General features: G+C 60.5%; 1 protein-coding gene across 2 annotated transcripts; it reads left to right on the top strand.

Moving 5' to 3' along the window:
• The first annotated feature begins 10,995 nt into the window (after window positions 1-10,995).
• TUBB1 (tubulin beta 1 class VI) lies at window positions 10,996-17,588 on the top strand. Of its 2 annotated transcripts, XM_070051372.1 has the most exons (5): window positions 10,996-11,235; window positions 12,108-12,316; window positions 14,234-14,342; window positions 14,690-14,800; window positions 14,894-17,588. In XM_070051372.1, the coding sequence occupies exons 4-5, from the start codon at window positions 14,740-14,742 to the stop codon at window positions 15,970-15,972; spliced, it is 1,140 nt and encodes a 379-aa protein (XP_069907473.1). In that variant the 5' UTR covers window positions 10,996-11,235; window positions 12,108-12,316; window positions 14,234-14,342; window positions 14,690-14,739; the 3' UTR covers window positions 15,973-17,588. The 2 variants fall into 2 exon arrangements, with proteins under 2 accessions (XP_069907473.1, XP_002721854.1); XM_002721808.5 differs by lacking the exon at window positions 12,108-12,316.
• Window positions 17,589-19,493: the final 1,905 nt, after the last annotated feature.

Here is a 19,493-nt window from a genome sequence, read left to right as displayed (position 1 = left end):
GCTCAGGCTGGGCCAGGCTAAAGCCAGGAGCCTGGAACTCCATCAGGGTCTCCCACGCGGATGGGAGGGGCCCAAGGACTCGGGCCATCCTCTGCTGATTTCCCAGGCGCATTAGCAGGGAGCTGGAGCGGAAGTGGAGCAGCCGGGACTTGAACCGGTGCTGGCGGCACAGGCAGTGGTTTAACCCGCTGCACTGGAGCCCTGATGCTGCCTCGAGAGTCTTAGAACAGAGCTATGTGTGTAGAAGTTTTCATGACAGGCGACACGACCTGTGACCCCTGCAGTCACACACAGGGCTCCCAGCTCCAGACAAGGGGCCCACATGCTCACTTGGCCCTGGGCCCTATAAGCTGTGTGGCCGATGGGTAATAAGAGCCTGACCTGCCTGATGGGGAGCGGGCGGCCGGCAGGGCTCCCGAGGTCGGGTCACAAGGCACAGATTAGCCGCCTCCCTGGGGAGCGGTCTCAGGCAGGTAAGGGCTGGACACCGGGAAGCATGCCCCCCTAACCCGGGGGGCTGGGAAAGCAGGACCTGGAGAGGGGCCGGGCCGCCCGCCCTCCGTGTGAAACCGTGACGTTCAACCAAGAATGAGCAAGTGAAATCCGCCCGCCTCCAGCAGACCCCAGGCCCTTCAGTTCCAGGCTTGTCCCCCCGGCAGACCACTGGCTGTGTGGCCTCCAGGGCTTCCCAGCCCTGTTCAGGGCCCCTTTAGCTCCCATCCTGCTGCTGCGCCAGGTGCGGGGCTTGGCCTCAGCTCCTCCGGAGGGCGCGTGGAGGAAGTGCGAAGGTTGCTGGCGGCGGGGAAGCACGGGGCACCCTTCAAAAGCCTGCTGGCCTGGGCGCTCACGAAGGTGGAGCTTGTCCCCAGGGCTGTCTTCTCATTAGACTCACCTGCTCGGCAGCCTGGGGACCTGCCCGGTGTGTTCCTCCTGACAGGTGTCAGTGAGGTCATGTGCTGGGTGGTGACTCACCCGCTCGTCTGAGCCCCAGACGGGCAGGCTCAGCCCAGGCCCTGGAGCCCTTCTGCCCGAGAGGCCCCCCTGGCCTGAACTCCAGCCTGGCCAAGCCCCAGCCAGCGTGGCAGCTGTCTGGGGAGTGACCCAGCGGATGGGAGGTCATCCACCTCTCTCTCTCCCCTTCTCTGTGACTCTACCTCTCATAAAGGAGTAAATGCATCTTCTTTAATGAAAAGCAAGCAAGCAGGCACAGTGAGGCCGTGTGTTTCCTCTCGAAGATGACAGGTCGTCCCTGCTCCTGGAGGGCAGGGGACTGAGCCAACGACATTCCGGGGGAGCCTGCAGACTCCTTGGATCCTTGGCACAACTTCGTCAGGTGGGGCGGGGGAGTAGGCACTGTCACCCCATTTTACAGGGATGCAGGGACTCCACAGGAGCCAAGAGGCCTGAGTTAGCCTCGGCTCCCAGGAGGCCGGCTTGAATCTAGTAGTCTCTCTCTTTTAAATCCCAGCGTGCCCTGGCAAACATACAACCCAAGGCCACAGACACAAAAACCTATTCATTTCTAAAAATAAGGTTGGTCTTGCCCCTCGGCCTGATAAAGAGCAGGGGCCACCGTGTTCGGCGGCGAGGCTGGAGCGGGCCCACCTTCCCCACCTGGGGCGGCGAGGGCCCTCGCTCGCTGGGAATGGCTTCCAAACCCCTTCTCCCTTCCTGCTTTGTGCCGCATTGTCTGGCTCCCGCCTCAGCGAGAGGCACACATTTCCTATTATTGCACATTCCCGAGTCAGCCACATCCTGGATACCAGCGTTTGTTTGGAGGGAGTGGACAGCGCGCGGGGGGCCAGTCTGGCTTTGCGGGCACTTGGTTTCCTCGCCGGCTGCAGGGCCTCCCCCTCGTCCACTCGGTCAATGGGTCAGGAGCTCGTGGGAGCTCCCGGATGCCTGCGCTGCAAGGGCCTCCCCGTTGAGTGGCTCGGGCGTGCCGCTCGCCCCACCCTGGCCTGGCTGCACCGTGGCCGGCTGCACGCTCTTGCTTGGCTGTGGCCGTGGCCGTGGCTCCCTGGGGTCCCATTCGTGAGGTTGGCCTTGTCAGCATTAGCTGTGGAATACACGGCTGCAGCCTGGGGTGCGGCACGCACGGCACACACCCTGCCCCCTGCTGCCGTCACCCTGTGAATTCACCAGCAGGGTCTCACCGAAGGGGGGGCTTCATCGTCCCCTCTGAAGTCAGGCCGTCAGCACGTGTTGAGGCCTCTGCTCCCAGCCTGGGTGCACAGCAAGGAGCCAGGTCCCTGCCTGCAGGGAGCTGAGGCTCTGTCCCGGGTGCCGCGGCTCTGCAGAGCCTGGTCTAGAACCGCCCTCGAGGGCAGCCGGCGAGGCCCTGCAAGGAAGCCTCACGGGGAAGGACGGGGCTGTGCTGAGGCCCCAGCGTGAGCACACGGTCAGACGTGGGGACCCAGAGGAAGCCCACGGAGGCCACAGCTGAGCTGGGCAGACCACCCCCACCCCAGCCCACAGCTGCAGGGAGCCCGGTGCTCCCAGCACCGCCACAGTGGGGCCCCACGTCCCCGCCCGTCATTGCCTCTTCCCCCACCAACTGGCCGGAAGCTGTCCTGGCCTCTTCCACCTGCCTCCCCGCTGCCCTGCCCGGTGGCCTCTCGGCCATGTCTTACTGGTGTGTGCGTTTTTGGAGGCACCCGGAACACACCTGCCATCTAAGAGGTCCTGGTTTTGTTAGGTAGGAAGTCAGTTATGAGCTTACGTGTGTGTGACATAAAGGCCTAAAGAGAAGACGTCTGTGTCCAGCATCTGCATCTGCATCTCAAAGTCACCCTGACAATGCTTCAGGGGCAGCCCGGCCTTCGCATCCTGCCCCGCCCCCTCCTACCTGATAACCTGCCAGGTGGGGGCCCCGCCCCTTCTGCCTGACAGTCTCCCACAGTCTCCCGGTGCAGCCCAGTGTCTGCATCTCAAACACCCTGCTCTGATCCCCATTCTCCAGGGGGGCCTGCTCACCCTTCCTCTGAACCCAGGATGGCGCCAGCTAGGCTTCCTCCTGTCTGATACCTTCAGGGGAAAACTCAGATAGGGGCTTCTTAATATTTACAGCCATAAAGTCCTTTGTTTCAGGAGGAGGTGTGTGAAGACAAACACCCATCTCCTTAAACCCCCGGCCTCAACGGGACTGCGCGCTCAGCCCTCTGCCTCTCTGCTGAGCCCACCTGGCCTGGCCAGGTGTACTCTCTCCACTCAACCATGGAACCTCTACCCCCCAGTCTCTCAGGCTCTGTCTGGAGAGGTGTCCATCCATCCTTACGGATGTCCCTTCCCTAATAAACCTTGCTATTTTACCTCCCACTACTCTCTGTCTCACGCCTGAATTCTTTCTTGCGCGAAGACAAGAACCCTGCAGTTTCTCCGGTAACAGTTTTACCAGGAGAGTGGTGGGGGAGATCGCTAGGAGAGGGGTGTGTGCTCTCACAGGGCCCTCGAAGGCCAGGGAGGGAGTTGCCGAAGACAGAGGTGGGGAGGGGGCGGGGCCAGGAGGAGGGGAGGGTGATGTGAGTGCTGGGGCTCCCGCGATGCTGCTCGGCCCCCACCTGCTCTTGGCAACTCGCCGGGCCCCGGGATCTGCCATGCTGTTTCGGTTCTGACCTGAATAGGCTTCCATCTCTGCTCCTAACAAACAGGGTGAACCCCCCCAGCTCCAGAGGGGTGGCGCTCTGTAGGCTACATGAGGGGGCCAGGGAGAGAGCAGGAGGGTGGGAGGCTGCTGTCACCCCCAGGTCCCTGGAGGGCAGGGCCCACGTCTTATTTCCTTCTTTCCTCCCTCCCTTCTTTCCTTCCTTTCAGGTTTATTTATTTACTTGAAAGTCAGAGTTACACAGAGAGAGGAGAGGCAGAGAGAGAGAGAGAGAGGTCTTCCATCTGCTGGTTCACTCTCCAGATGGCCGCAATGGCCAGAGCTGTGCCAATCAGAAGCCAGGAGCCAGGAGCCAGGAGCCTCTTCCGGGTCCTCCACGTGGGTGCAGGGGCCCAAGGACTTGGGCCGTCCTCCACTACTTTCCCAGGCCATAGCAGAGAACCCACATTTCTTTTAAAGATTTATTTATTTATTTCAAAGTCAGAGAGAGAGAGAGAAACAGATCTTCCATCTGCTGGTTCATTCCCCAGATGGCTGGAATGACCTGGGCTGGGCCAGGCCAAAGCCAAGAGCTAGGTTTGTTCGGAAAATGGCGCCATTTTATCTGTGGCGCGATCTACACCTGATTTACATCCTGGGCCGCCATTGCTGGAAGCCTGGTGGCCACATGGCCCAACTACCTGTGTCAGCTCCACCCCCATCCTAATGGGATTCGCTGCCCGCCCCCTGGCAAAGTTTTAAAAGGGCCCCTTCCTGATCACGTGCTCTCTGGGCTCCTCTCCTCTGCTCTCCTCTCCTCCTCTCGTCTCTCTTGGCTTCTCTCTTCTCTCTCTCCAGCCTCCTCTCCTCTCTCACTCCCCTCTCTCCTCTTTCTTACTCTCCTTCTCCCTCCTCACCTCTTCCCTCTGGTCTGCTGGGTTTTCCCCAATAAACCCTTTCCCTTACTCCGGTGTTTGGTGTGTTTTGTGATGGCCTAACAGAAATACATAACAAGGTTCCTCTGGGTCTCCCACGTGGGTGCAGGAGTCCAAGGACCTGGGCCATCTTCCACTGCTTTCCCTGGCCAGAGCAGGGAGCTGGATCGGAAGTGGAGCAGCCGGGACTTGAACTGGTGCCCATGTGGGATGCCGGCGCTGCAGGTGGCCCCTTAACCCAGTACTCAGTACCCCTTAACTCAGTACTCCTATCTTTCTGAGATCCATTAAGCCCCCTGGACAGTACTCAGCCAGGATTTGTTGGACAAGCGGACGGATTTCAGAGACTCGCACGGGAGTGGTGTTGTGCACAGAAGTTTACATTTCTGTTTGATTTCTGCTCCAGGTGCTGTCTGTGCCACAGAGCAGCGCTCGTCAGAAGCTGCCCACTCAGGGGGGTGGGAAAGACGCAGCCCATGTGTCCGTCCCCTGCAGGGCCGCAGCCGTGGGAAGCAAGGGCTGGCGTGCGTGTGTGCGTGTGTGCGTGTGTGTGCGTGTCTCCTCCCGCACAGCGGAGATGCCACAGCCCGGGGTGCCGAAGCAGTGGGAGGCGTTCCCACGGCTGGGCTGCAGGCTGGGCCCTGGGAGCCCGCGTGCTGTGGCGCCACGAGCGTTTCACCTGTAGGGGAAGCAGCTCGGAAGTGCTCCGTGGAGCCGCGGAACCTGGCTCCTCTCCTCTGGCCATTCTGCCTCCCAGAACTGGCTTTCCCGGTGAGAGGCAAGAAAGGGGAGCTCGGCTCCCCCGCGCACACGCCGACTCACTCGTGAGGGCCCCCCGGGGGTCACTTTCTTGCTGAGACATTTGGGAGAATTTCGGCTCCTGAATCACAAGCACACACTGGAGCCAGCAGTCTTCTCGGACTTGCTCAAGGAACTCCAAGAGGCAAGTGGAAAACCGGGGACGGACCAAGTCAATGCCTCTCAGTACTCTGCTTTCCCCCTAATTATGCTTCGTTTGCCACACGGAGCTCCTGCTGACTGTGGGAACGGCTGGGGCAGCACCGGGGAGGTCTGGAAGCTGCTGGCTGCTGACCCTGGGTTTTCTTATCTTCCTCGCCCTGGCCCCGCACTAGCCGCCGGTGTCATCCGGGAAAAGGCGTGCTGCCCAGAAGCTGCGTGCGCACCGAGGTCGTGGAGCCGCCGGGGGAGCTGGCGTCTCGGGCAGTGGGCCTCCTGCTGCCCTCTGCCCGCCTGGGCAAGTCTTGCCGCAGCTGTGCGCCGGCACCCAGTCGTTGCTAACCCGCCTCTGGGAGTCACGGATCTGTCGAACGGGCGGCTGCGGGTAACCCACCCCCACTGCAGGTCAGGGCCCGGCGTCCCCGTTGTCCTGGCAGGGGAACAGAGTTCAAGTGATAGCAGCTTCTCCAAGGGGGCACCAGGCACCTGTGCCCCGGAGAGGGTCACTTCCCTTGGCACGGCCCGTGCGCCACGGCCCTGGCACGCACTACACCGGCAGTCGGAGGGGGGGCTCTTTCCTTGGAAGAGGACGGGAGAGCTGGGTCCACACGGGCTGCGTCTCCCACCCCTTGGTCTGCCCGGCTGTTTTGGTGCCGATGGCCCGCTGGGCCGGTAGCCACTCCAGCCAGGGGTGGGGAACAGCTGGACCTGTCCACACAGAGAGCCCCGTTGTCACTTCCCTCCCTAGACTTGTCGCTTGTCGCCCTCTTGTACAGATGAAAAAAATCCAGGTTCCGGGAGGAGCTGGGCCCGCCGGGCGCCCAGGCTCGGCTCGGCCCCTCCCCTGCCCCAGAACCTGCCAGCTCTCCCGTGTCTGCCCCCACCCCCCCCCCCAGCCCCACGGCCAAAGCTCAGCACCCGAGACTGAGTAAACAGTGCTGGCGATACAGGAATCAAAGCAAACAGGACTTCTCTTTTCTCCCCCCTTTGCCAACTGCCCCATTAACAGAAAAACCTTTTAAGCTCCCATCTGGAGCCCTGGCTGTTTCCTCTCCCTAAGCAAACTGAGATGACCAAGAGGAATTTGCCCTGGGGAGGGAGCTCGGCACACAGGGAGCCTAGCCTGCCCCTGCGGCAAAGGCGAATTCAGAAAGAGCAGAAAGGCCCCCGGCCCAGCCCAGGGGACCCCTGGCGGGAGGCTGTGGCCCGCCTGGCTGCGCCACCTTCCCGGAATAGCTCCCTGCGGTTGGAATCCACAGCCGCCCCCAGTGACCAGGTTTCACAGTTCGCACTTTCAGCCTAGACCACCTCCTAGGGAACGGAGGAGGAGTCCTTGGGCGCCACGTCCCTGCCCTAGCACGAGACGGCCACGCGCGCGAACCCACGCCTCACTGGCTGGAAGGAGACTTGCTGTTCTGAGCATCGCTGCCCAAGTGCGCCCAGCTGTTGGCGTGCACTTAACAAACATTTACCGAGGCCCTGCGTGGTTTCAGGCACGCTGGGGACTCAAAGGTGACGTGACACCGGCAGCTCCTGGCTGGCGGGGAGATAAGGCATGCGTCTAAGTAGTGGGCAAACAGGGCCCAGCGTGCCCGCAGTGGCAGTGGCCGTGGCCGTGGCCGCGGTGTCTCCGGCAAGGGAGCTAGCTCCCTTTGCACTTCGCAAGTGTCTGAGAATGGAGGGCTCAGGAGCACAGGCCTTGGCCCCGGAGGGAGGCTGGACAGGGCCACCACGTGTCTGGCTGCCGACGGTGCTTTCTGTACGTGCCAGGGCGCTGCAGCGAGCCGCCGGCATCTCCCAGTACCAGTACCAGGAGCTTTTGGTGCAGAACAAGTCTTCTTAAGTGCACACACGGCTTTTCCCTCCCTTCCTTTCTTTGAAAGACGGTGTGACCGAGGGAAAGGAGACAGGCAGAGAGGTCCTCCATCCGCTGGTCCACCCCTCAAATGGCTGCAACGGCTGGGCTGGGCCAGGCCGAAGCCAGGCGCCAGGAGCTTCCTCCTCCAGGTCTCCCACGCAGATCAGGGGCCAAAGCTCTTGGGCCGCCCCCACCCCCACCCCGCTTTCCCAGGCCCATCTGCAGGGAGGTGGATCGGGCGGGCAGCCGGGGTTCTGTTATGCGAGGCCGGGGTCCCTGGGGCAGCAGCTCACATGGTGAAACAGCGGAGAAAATGAGAAAATCTTACTACCTCAGGTCTTTGCTTCCACGTGGACAGGACAGAGATGTAGAAGCAAGATTTGTTAGAGCCAGGGACCTCCGGCCAGAGCGGCACGGAGGGGGCTGCAAGAGGAAAAACCCGAAGGAGCCGGTGGTGCTGGGGTTTTTAAGCACAATTTTGGGGAAGAAAAAAACACTTGACATTCAGTTCCAAGGTGGGGACAAAACCCATCAAAATCTTCTGTCTGGCCACCAAGAGCCACCAGAAGGGTGCGGGCCTGATTTGGTTTACAGTAAACAGGGGGCTCAGGAGGAATTACCCTCCCTTGCGGTTCTCCTAAGATTGGAAGCTTTTCTTTTCTTTTTTTAAGATGGTTCACTCCCCAATTGGCTGCAACGGCCGGAGCTGTGCTGATCTGAAGCCAGGAGCCTCCTCCGGGTCTCCCACGCGAGTGCAGGGGCTTGGGCCATCTTCCACTGCTTTCCCAGGCCGTAGCAGAGAGCTGGATGGGAAGTGGAGCAGCTGGGTCTTGAACTGGCGCCCATATGGGATGCTGGCACTTCAGGCCAGGGCGTTAACCCGCTGCACCACAGAGCCAGCCCCAATTGGAAGCTTTCAAGGCGTGGGTAGGCAGGCACTTCGACCTTGCTAAAGATTTTTTTTTTTTAAGATTTATTTATTTGAAACTCAGAGTTACAGAGAGGCAGAGGCAGAGGCAGAGGCAGAGGGAGAGGCAGGGGGGGGGGGGGGAGAGAGAGAGAGAGAGAGAGAGAGAGAGAGGTCGGTTTTCCCTCCACTGGTTCACTCCCCAATCGGCTGCAATGGCCGGAGCTGAGCCAGTCTGAAGCCGGGAGCCAGGAGCTTCTTCCGGGTCTCCCACACAGGTTCAGGGTCCCAGGGACTTGGGCCATCTTCCATTGCTTTCCCAGGCCACAGCAGAGAGCTGGAATGAAGTGGAGCAGATGGGACTCGAACCAGTGCCCATATGGGATGTCAGCAGTGCAGGCCGGGGCTTTAACCGGCTGCGTCACAGCACCGGCCCCAGATTTTAACCTTTTATGCACCAAAATAAACGTATCTTTAAATTCCATTTTCCTCGAACGTTTTGAAGCCCCCCTGTCCTATACATATCCCCTGAAAACAAGGTCTTTGGCTTACGTAACCACATACCACACTCCAGGTCAGGACACAGGACCAGGTCCCGATATTCAGTCTGAATTTAGATTTTGATGACTGTCCTAGCAAGTCCTTTGGGGCAGCCCTTTTCCTGGTCCCAGATCTGGCCTGGGGGCACGGGGCACGCTGCGGGCGCTCGACAATGGCGGCAAGGAGCCCCCAGCCCCCAGCCCTGTCCTCCGTCCCCATCTCTGGATTCCCTTCTGCTTAACCCCCTCCGGACGCAGCCCCAGGCCCCCCCCCGCCATGCCGTCAGTAGCCCTCCTGCCCTGTTCCTCACCTCACACCTTGGGCCCCACCAGGCCCGATGGGGAGTACACCGAGGTGGGGCGTCAGGATCGGGGCACGGCGGAGGCAGAGACCCCTCATGGACCACGGGGAGCCAGGGTGTCAGGGTTTGACTCCTCCACGGCAGCCAGGGTCGCTGGTGTGGTCAGAGGCGGGAGAGCGGGGGCTCTGAGCCAGGTCGGCCCTGCCTCTGGGTCCACACCCTGTGGGGTGGTAGTCAGAGCCAGAGGGGCTTTTCCCAAATAAGCCAGTTCAAGGGAGGGTGCTATGCCTGCATCCACCTGTCATTCCTGCCGCCCAGCCCAAGGCACACCTGGCCGGTGGTCCCTGTCTGCGACTGCTCCATGGAGGGACCTGCCGTGGAGACTCTGAGGAGCGGCTACAGAAGCGGGTGCTCCCGGGCTGCCCTTGTCCCCAGGGCCGTCAGGAGTGAGACCTCTTCCTGTCCCCGCCCCCGCCCCCCGAGCTCCAGGGGCACAAAGCAGCCCTTCACCGGCTCTGCTGTCTCACAAGCCCACACTCCTGCTGCTTCTCCATCCTCTCCCGCCTTCTGTGGAAGCCGGTCTTCCAATTCCTGGGGGAGGGGTACTGGCCCTAGAGCCACCACCTGCTGGTCGCTGCCCGCCCCCCTCCCCCCGGCAGGGACGCTGAGCGGGCGTCGGGCAGGCAGCCCCCCACTCAGAGGTGATGCAGTCTGGGGCTGGTTTTGGACCTTTGCTGGGAGCTCAGGGGGCTGAGGACCAGCAGGCAAGAGAGCCGGCTTCCGAGTGCTGGGCTGTGCCGTCGGGGTTCCCCTTGGCGCTTGGAGACTTGGACGGGGAAATTCTGACAAACAGCAAATCACAGGCACCGTGAGAAGAGCAATGGGGCAACAGGGCAGAGGGCCGGAGGGCGCTGGGGGCACCGGAGCCCTGCAGGTGCGGGGCGGGGAGGCGGACGGTGGCAGGGCAGCCTGCAGAAGAGCAGGGGTGGCGCGTGAGGGTGGGGACCCAGCGTCCCGGTGCGTCATTCCCCAGCTCCCTCGTGGCACACGGCTCAGAGCAACAGCGTGGAAGAGGCACTGGGAGTGTAGTTGGGGTCAGGTTGGGAGAATCCTGGCTGGAAGTCGAGCTGGGGAGTGTGGATTTTCTCTCTCTCTCCCTCTCTCTCTATTAATTTATGTGAAAGGCAGAGTTACAGAGAGACAGAGAGAGAGAGAGATCTCCCAACCGCTGGCTCACTCCCCAAATGGCCACAATGGCTGGGGCTGGGTTAGATCAAAGCCAGGAGCCTGGAGCTCCACCTGCCTCTCCCACGTGGGCGCAGGGCCCCAGCACCTGGGCCATCGTCCGCTGCCTTCTCAGGTTGCATTAGTAGGGAGCCGGAGCGGGAGCAGGAGCGGGAGCGGGAGCGGAGCAGCCAGGACTTGAACTGGTGCTCGCGAATGGGACGCTGGAGCCGCAGGCGGCGGCCTAACCTGCTGCACCCCCACAGCCACAAGCGTTTGTCTCTTGTGGTTTCTCCGGCTCCTAAGGATCTGTCACCTTCACACGTGGGCCAAGTTCATAAAGCGACCTTTTCTTAATATTTTATTATCATAAATATCAGTTGTTTTCCTGTTAATGCTTGCAGGTTAAAAATAAACACTGGCCAGCCGTGTTCCCCCAGTCACCCCAGGCCGCGGGTGACTTTAGGTCCACACCTAAGGGCTGAGGACAGGCCCAGTGATGGGATGGCAGAGCCCGTGGGGTGGGGGTGGTCTCCCTGGGAGCCGAGAGCCCTGGGGCAGCGCCCAGGGGCCGGCAGGGCAAGGCCTGCGAATGGCGCCAGCCCTGCGCTCACACCCCAGGAAATGAGTGGGCAACATTGTGGGCTGGGAGAGGAAAGCACACCCCCTTCCACATCGGTGATAAGGGGAGAACAGAGCAGCGCTGGGGCCGGGCTCTGGGCTGGACACACCCTCAAGGCCTCTCTGGGAAGGTGGCCTGGTCAGCTGGTCCACGCCTGTGACGACCAGGGTCGTGCGGGGCTCACAGCGGTGACCGGCGGCTCTCCCAGCCTCAGGAGTCCTTGCAGATCCTCCGCTTGGCGCAAGGCAAGGATGCGTGAAATCGTCCACATCCAGATTGGCCAGTGTGGCAACCAGATCGGAGCCAAGGTGAGTGAAGCCGGCCGGGGCTAAGTGCCTCGTTCTTAAACAATGTCTTTGGAGAGACTGTAGTTACCTGTGGGTGATGCACACGCCCCCCGTTTACTGTCGCCAAATCTGTGATGAGCCTCCCGGACCTAACAACAGAGCAGCTTCCCGAAGCTTCGCTGGCAGAGGTCTCCCAGGGGAGGGAGGCGCCGTCTCGCCCTCTCCTCCCTTCTTTATGGTGTAAAGTACAACAATGAGAATAATGACAACTCCTGTTTTATTTCACCTGTGATGGAGACTGAAGAGGGAAACCTAACAAAGTTTTTGTGTGCAATGACAGAAACAATTCGAAAATGTCCTCTGGAATATAAGTGGTATTTCTCTCCTCCGGTTTACATTTTCCGTAGAGAACCTTGGACTCGCTTGCTAACACCTTAAGAAAACAGGTGCCTGCGCACAAGTCTCCCACCTTAGTTCTGGGGTCAGCAGCGGTGCTGGAAGGCACCTGTCTAACTGTGTTCTTGTTGTCGACAAGTTTTACTGGCATGGGTTGCATTAAAAGCCAGGGTGTGAAATGCCTGCCTTGAGACCTTAGTTTGGGGTAAGCTGGCGGCGCCGTGGGTTAAGTCGCTGCTCGGGACACCGGCAGTGCTGGTTGGAGTACCTGTTGCTGTTTCCAATCCAGCTCCCTGCTCACAGGCCTGGGACGCAGCAGACGATGGCTGAAGTGCTTTGTGCCTGCCACCCACGTGGGAGACCTGGCCGGGGTTCCTGGCCCCTGGGTTTTGGTCTGGGCCGGCCTTGGCTGTTGCGGGCACTGGGGGAATGAACCAGGGGATGGAAGGTCTCTCTCTGTGCCTCTTCCACCCTCTCTGTCATGCTGCCTTTCACAGAGATAAATATGTTTTAAGAGAGGAACCTTGGGATATCCAAGAGAGGAAACAGTCCAGGTGTCCGGCAACAGACAAAGGGAACAAAACACGCGCTGCCCACACACCTGGACACTGTGCAGCCTGAAAGAGGGATTTGAAACGTTTCTCCGTGAAGTGTACACAGAATGTACCTTCTGAACCATTCTTAGGTGCACACGCAGCAGCACTAGGCAAGTACTGCGCATCCCACCCCAAAGCGTTTCCATCTTTCTAAAGCGAAGCTCTGCACCTGAGTGCCAAGGCCTCATCCCCACCCCACCCGGCCCCCAGCCCCGGGCCCTTCCCCCTCTCTAGGAAGCTGGTCGCTGTCAGCGCAGCCGCGCAGGCTTCCCTCTGCGGCTCACCCCAGCGGAGGACACCCCACTGCGCTGGGGGCCGCCTTTGGCTTATCCACCCGTGCCCCGGGGACACTCGGGTTGCTTCCTCCGCCCGGCTATCGCGGGGACACTGCCGTGACAGGAACGGAGACGTGCTCAGGCCGGGACGGAGAACCCTGGGTCACCCTTCCGGCCCGCAGTGACAATAAGGCCCACAATTAGCCCCCGGAGCAGGGGAGGCCCCAGCCCCCCGGCCCCACCCCCACTCTGCAGTCAGAAGATAGCGTGGAGAGCGAGTGCACGGGCCAGATAGGGTGTCGCCAGCTGTGGCAGGGTCGGGGCCACACTTCAGACAGACGTGACGTGCAGCGTCTGACAGCCTGGGTTTCTCTTCCCCTCCCTGGACAGCGCTGGTGGGGGGCTACGAAACAGAGGCCAAGGCCGGAGCGGGGCTGTCGCACAGGAGGCTGGGAAAGCACACGCGCAAGCGTGTTAACCGCGCTTCCATCTGCGCTCCCCCGGGGTGAGCAGAGGGGCTGCCGGCACTGCCTCCACACGGTGTCTCTTCACAACCACACGTGATCGCCACGCAGGAACACAGCGTGCAGTTCTGAATCCTGCGTCCACCTGATCATCAAAAATACACACTGCCGGGGCTGGCGTGGTGGGGGAGCAGGTTGAGCCGCGGCCTGCGATATCGGAGTGCCATTTCCAGTCCTGGCTGCTCCGCTTTGATCCAGCTTCCTGCCTTTGGGAAGATGATGGGAGGTGGCTCAAGTACTTGGGCCCTGCCACCCACCAGGGAGGCCCAGCTGGGAGTGCCCGGCTCCTGGCTTCAGCCTGGCTGAGCCTGGGGCACTGCAACTATCAGGGGGAGTGAACCAGCAGATGGAAAAAATCTGTCATTCTGCTGTTGAAATACCCACATAAATAAATCTTAAAAAAAAAAAAAAACAAACAAGAAAAACACAAACAAAAAAACCCAGAAAACCCCCATATCACTTAAAATTGTGCACAGAAGTACTAATTATACATTTTTGGGAAGAAGTTCATGAAAAGAAATCCCCAAAGTGAAATGGGATATTACTGTGGAATTGGGTAAGAATTCAGTTTGTGTTCTTTTAATAGGATCCACACCCTGCTAGCCTGGAGCACTACAAGGAGAGATGAGCTACACCACAGCGTTAATACAGGCAATGGGTTGGTTTTCACAGGAACAAAATCTAATTTGAAATCTTACAAGTTCGACATTTTATTTATTTTTGTTTATAAAGATTTATTTATTTATTTGAAAGTCAGAGTTACACAGAGAGAGGAGGAGAGGCAGAGAGAGACAGAGAAGAAAGAGAGAGAGGTCTTCCATCCGCTGGTTCACTCCCCAACTGGCTGCAGCAATTGGAGTGGAGCTGAGCTGATCTGAAGCCAGGAGCCAGGAGCTTCATCCTGGTCTCCCACGTGGGTGCAGGGGCCCGAGGACTTGGGCCATCTTCCACGGCTTTCCCAGGCCACAGCAGAGAGCTGGATCGGAAGCGGAGCAGCCGGGTCTCGAACAGGCGCCCATATGGGATGCCAGCTCTGCAGGCGGCGGCTTTACCTGCTATGCCACAGCGCCGGCCCCCTTGACATTTTATTTAAGGTGTTTGGGGGGTTTGGAATGCTGCCACCTGGTCAACACTGAATCACGCTGTGGAGTAGTCGTTTACGCAGGGCCGGGCCCCGGCGCCCCCACTCTCGGCCTCCCCAGCACCGACCTCCTGCCTCTGCTTTCAGTTCTGGGAGGTGATCGGCGAGGAGCACGGCATCGACGCAGCGGGGAGCGACTGCGGGGCCTCTGCCTTGCAGCTGGAGAGACTCAGCGTGTACTACAATGAAGCCTACGGTAGGGCAGCGCCAGCAGCCTGGGGCTTGGGCAGGCAGAGGGCACAGGCTCACAGGACAGCAAGACGCCAAAGCCACGGTGGCGTGCACAGCGGAGCAGCAGAGCCCGAGAGGCAGGGCCGGGGCAGAGGCGCTGAGCGGGCCAGCAGGGCAAGCACAGCAGAGCCATTTCCCACAGGCAGGCGCAGGGTCTGTCGGGGGCGACTCAGCAAGCAAAGCAGCCGGGGACGGGGGATGGGGGCTCTGTTCTCCTTTTTATCTGACCAGCGTCACAAGGATCTATTCTGATGAAACATTAACTTCTGGAAAAACAAGAGTTTGCTGACTTCTTCCTATTTTTCTACACAGGTAGGAAATACGTGCCCCGAGCAGTCCTGGTGGACCTGGAGCCGGGGACGATGGACAGCATCCGGTCAAGCAGGCTGGGGGCCCTCTTTCAGCCGGACAGTTTTGTGCACGGTAGGTTTTTCCGGAAGGTTCCGGCAGGCAGAGCTGAGGATGCCTCCTGCTGGTGCCCTTCTCGCCTCACCTCTCACCTCCTCCTTGCCACAGGGAACTCTGGGGCTGGCAACAACTGGGCCAAGGGCCACTACACCGAGGGAGCTGAGCTGATGGAGACCGTCATGGACGTGGTGAGGAGCGAGAGCGAGAACTGCGACTGTCTGCAGGGCTTCCAGATCGTCCACTCCCTGGGCGGGGGCACGGGCTCGGGCATGGGCACCCTGCTCATGAACAAGATCCGCGAGGAGTACCCCGACCGCATCCTCAACTCCTTCAGCGTCATGCCCTCGCCCAAGGTCTCGGACACGGTGGTGGAGCCCTACAACGCCGTGCTGTCCATCCACCAGCTCATCGAGAACACGGACGCCTGCTTCTGCATCGACAACGAGGCCCTCTACGACATCTGCTTCCGCACGCTCAAGCTGACCACGCCCACCTACAGCGACCTCAACCACCTGGTGTCCCTGACCATGAGTGGCATCACCACCTCCCTGCGCTTCCCCGGCCAGCTCAACGCCGACCTGCGCAAGCTGGCCGTGAACATGGTGCCCTTCCCGCGCCTGCACTTCTTCATGCCGGGCTTTGCTCCGCTCACAGCCCAGGGCAGCCAGCAGTACCGGGCCCTGTCCGTGGCCGAGCTCACCCAGCAGATGTTTGACGCCCGCAACACCATGGCTGCCTGCGACCCCCGCCGGGGCCGCTACCTGACGGTGGCCTGCATCTTCCGTGGCAAGATGTCCACCAAGGAGGTGGACCAGCAGCTGCTGTCCGTGCAGACCAGGCACAGCAGCTGCTTCGTGGAGTGGATCCCCAACAACGTCAAGGTGGCCGTCTGCGACATCCCGCCCCGCGGGCTGAACATGGCCGCCACCTTCATAGGCAACAACACGGCCATCCAGGAGCTCTTCGGCAGGGTGTCCGAGCACTTCTCGGCCATGTTCAAGAGGAAAGCCTTCGTGCACTGGTACACGAGTGAAGGGATGGATGTGAGCGAGTTTGGGGAAGCCGAAAGCAACATCCACGACCTGGTGTCTGAGTACCAGCAATTCCAGGACGCCACGGCGGCCCTGGAGGACGAGGCCGAGCAGGAGGCCGAGGTGGAACGAGATGCGGAGGACCCTCAGCCGTGAGGGAGCACCTCGGGGGTCCTGTCGGGCCCGCCCTGCACTGCAGCACGCCGACGCACCTGCTCTGGCACGGGCACTGCCGCGGGAGGGGGCGGGGGAAGGGCTGATGGGCACTCGGTCTCCTGCTGACATCTGCTAACCAGAGTTTGATATTCAGTGCACACTTGATTAACTTCTCATTGTCAAGTGAATTTCTGAGGGTACTGCAAAAAGTTCACGGAGAAATGGAATTCAAAGATAAGTTTGATGCAAAAAAAAAAAAAAAAAAAAAAACAAACCCACACTGAAATCCAGGCGTAGCTTCTTTAATGACACTCATCTCCCAGGAGCTCTCTCAGGCCCTTGCCTGGCTCCTGTGCCAGGCGCCCAGGCCGCGGTGTGGGTCTGCAGGGAGCCGGGGCGGTCCGTGGATGTCCTCCCTCGGTGCCCCGGGGCTGCCGACACCCTACCCCCTCCCTCTCCTTGGCAAACACTCCCGGGCCCCTCGCCTTGTCTTTGTTGGTCCCCACCAAGGCCAGCGACGACCAGGACCAGCACGTGGGGAGCCACAGGGTCAAATCCTGTCCCTGTGAACAGCTATGGCCCCCTCCCCACCCCAACCGAAGTCCCTGACCAAAAAAAATACAGAACAAGACAGGCCAGCCAGGAGCACTCCAGCCCGGTCTGTGCTTCTGCATGGCCCCCTTCAAGCCTGCGCTCTACGGGTTTCTGGCGAGCATGCGACTCCCAGGACCATTCACGGCCACCGTCGGTTTGGCTTTTCACTTCCATTCAGCGATCACCTCCCCCCCCGGCCCCGGCGGCCACTGCCACGCGGGAACAGGGCAGTGGCTGCGCTGTCCTCCTCAGTCCAGGGCACGTGTCGGGAGTTTGTGGAGTCCAGGTCAATTTGTAGAAGTTGCCATGAATGTTAGCGTGACGACGCAGCTTTAACCATCCGTGACCTTAATCGGCTCACGCAAGACAGAACCAAACACCCAAGGGCAGTCAAATCCCCCGCCACCCCTCAGTTTGCCTGTTCCGCCCTGCGGCACTGCCACCCTGGCCGGTGCCGTGGGGGTCTTGGTGGCCTCCTGGCATTGCGGCCGAGTCCTCTGGGATTCACCGGCCACCAGCGCTGGGAGGACGCTCCCTCGCCGCGGGAAGCTGGCTCTCTTCTGCACGTGCGCCATGGCCATCAGCTGTCACGCATCCAGAGACTGCTCTGCACAGGCGCACAAGTGACTAAAACACACAGCAAGGATGAGCCTCGCCGTCGGCATCACCAACGAGCCTGCGACGTACAAATTAGACACAACGCGCTGCTTCTGGCCCTTCCTAGAGAGAGATTGTGGAAACTCGGCTGTCACACTCGGGCTCGGAGCTGGGGCTCCCGAGATGCTAAGAGGCCTTACAGGCCTGAGGCTGCAGAGCTCACAGCCCCGCTCAGACCAACGAGGGGACTGGACGCCAGGAAAGGCGACGCGAGCCTTTACCAAAGAGCTGCTGCCGGTTCCCAGGGCTGCAAAGATGTGTGCTCGCAATGGTCATCGTTAAAGTGCAGAAAACCCACTTTAAATGGCTAAATCGCTTTATTTCAGGCTAAATAAAGTCCTCTTCTTGGCGCCTCGCCACCCAGACTGATGAATTTTAGTTACTGCATCTCACCATCCTACTCTTTCGTACGGTAGATTTACAACACCAGCGGACGGGACGGGAAGCCAACGGAAGCCTGTCCCTGCTGATACTGGCGAGGTTACTGCTAGTGGCAGGGCTGCCACGGCGACATCGGTCTCAGACCGAGAGAGCTGGCCTGACCCCTTCACTCCGCACACAGGACCCCACGTGAACGGAGCCATTACCCAACACCAGAAACACGTCACCCCGCTAGTCAGGGACGGGGCGATCACCCAACACTGAGCACTCCCCAGCCGGTGAGACCCCCACAGCGGGCAGCTGCCCAGCAGTGCCGGTGCAGGGCGTCCCCCATGCGGGCTGTTTTCCGGTCACGAGATGAGACTTTGCTGGATGACAAATCTGCTGTCACAGCCTCCGCGTCACAGGCCCTGCCCCTCTATCTCCGCCTCATTGCCAGCCGCTCCCGAGCCCACAGCCTGGCGAGCTGCTGGGTTCTAAGTGAGGCAGCCTTCGCCTGTCAGTCACTTTGTACGTGTGGCACTGACGAGGCCCCGCAGCCCTGGGTCGCGCGTGTCCCGGGACCATCACCCGGGGGCCCGGCACTGAGCTGAGCTGCCCTGGCTTCCAAACAGCAGGACAAAGGCCCAGGCGGACCCCAGGGGCCCTCACCCCGCCCCGTCCGAGGCACTCCATCTGCTGCTTCCCTGTGTCCTGTATTGAGAACTGAGCAAAACCCACAGGTCAAGTGTGGAGGGCAGGAAGTCGTCCCTAGAAGCCAAGAACAAAGACACATTCTTGGGCTCGCGCTCGGCATTGCCCAGCGGCCCTGAGGAGCTGTAGGGCGCTCGTGCGCCACGGTGAGAGACAGTCTAGCATCCGTGTTTAAGCCTGCTGTCCTAAACGTCTTCATTTTTCCAAGCACTTAACTGCACAACGGTGTTTCACTCGGCCAACCACTTCCAAGTTTTAAAGACAGCGAAAGCAAAACACTTGCAGGAATTCTTCACCCCTAAGAATTTAATGAAGGAGGCCGGCGCCGCGGCTCACTAGGCTAATCCTCCGCCTTGCAGCGCCGGCACACCGGGTTCTAGTCCCGATTGGGGCGCCGGATCCTGTCCCGGTTGCCCCTCTTCCAGGCCAGGGAGTGCAGTGGAGGATGGCCCAAGTGCTTGGGCCCTGCACCCCATGGGAGACCAGGAGAAGCACCTGGCTCCTGGCTTCGGATCAGCGCGGTGCGCCGGCCGCGGCGGCCATTGGAGGGTGAACCAACAGCAAAAAAAGGAAGACCTTTCTCTCTCTCTCTCTCACTGTCCACTCTGCCTGTCAAAAAAAAAAAAAAAAAAAAAAAGAATAATAAAAAAAACCACAAAACGCTTGCAACGAGCGTGGCCCAGACCCGCAGTCAGGAATCCGCGATTTCATTCCAGCTCGGCCATCGGCTGCACGGCCAGCCACGGAACGGCTCTGCCTCACCGCCTAGGAGGGACGCTCCGGAATCTGCACTCATCCGCGGACAGCGACGCGGGACACAGCGGTGCTCAGATCGGGCCCAGGGTCCACAGCCCGCCGCAGGTTCCAAGGGGACGACAGACAGAGGTGCTGTACCTGTGCCTGGAGGACTTCCCCACGGGTCACCAGCTAGGCAGTGCCACGCGGGATGCCACTGCCTGGACACGGACGGTGGGGCTGCCGGGGCGACCATGCACCGTGCCACCAACGGAGGGTTCAGCACCGAGGGCAGCGGCGCCTGGAGGACCAGGCAGCGTCCCGGACACGACGCCCCCGCCCGGGCTCCGACCAAGGTCTCCTGCGTCCCTTTGGTCCCTCCACGTAATCCCCCCTCCCCTCCCATAAGAAACCCCGGTTCCCGCGGTCAGCAGGAGCCGCGCAGCTGTTCCCAGAGACAG

Source organism: Oryctolagus cuniculus, chromosome 11 (genome assembly GCF_964237555.1).
Source record: "Oryctolagus cuniculus chromosome 11, mOryCun1.1, whole genome shotgun sequence".
Lineage (NCBI taxonomy): Eukaryota > Metazoa > Chordata > Mammalia > Lagomorpha > Leporidae > Oryctolagus > Oryctolagus cuniculus.
This window is presented reverse-complemented; position numbering and strand designations above follow the sequence as displayed.

Coding starts and splice junctions, on each gene's coding strand:
- TUBB1 (XM_002721808.5), top strand. CDS start 11,179: ATGCGTGAAATCGTCCACATCCAGATTGGCCAGTGTGGCAACCAGATC. Junction 14,343..14,689: donor GTACTACAATGAAGCCTACG/GTAGGGCAGCGC, acceptor TTTTCTACACAG/GTAGGAAATACGTGCCCCGA. Junction 14,801..14,893: donor GCCGGACAGTTTTGTGCACG/GTAGGTTTTTCC, acceptor TCCTTGCCACAG/GGAACTCTGGGGCTGGCAAC.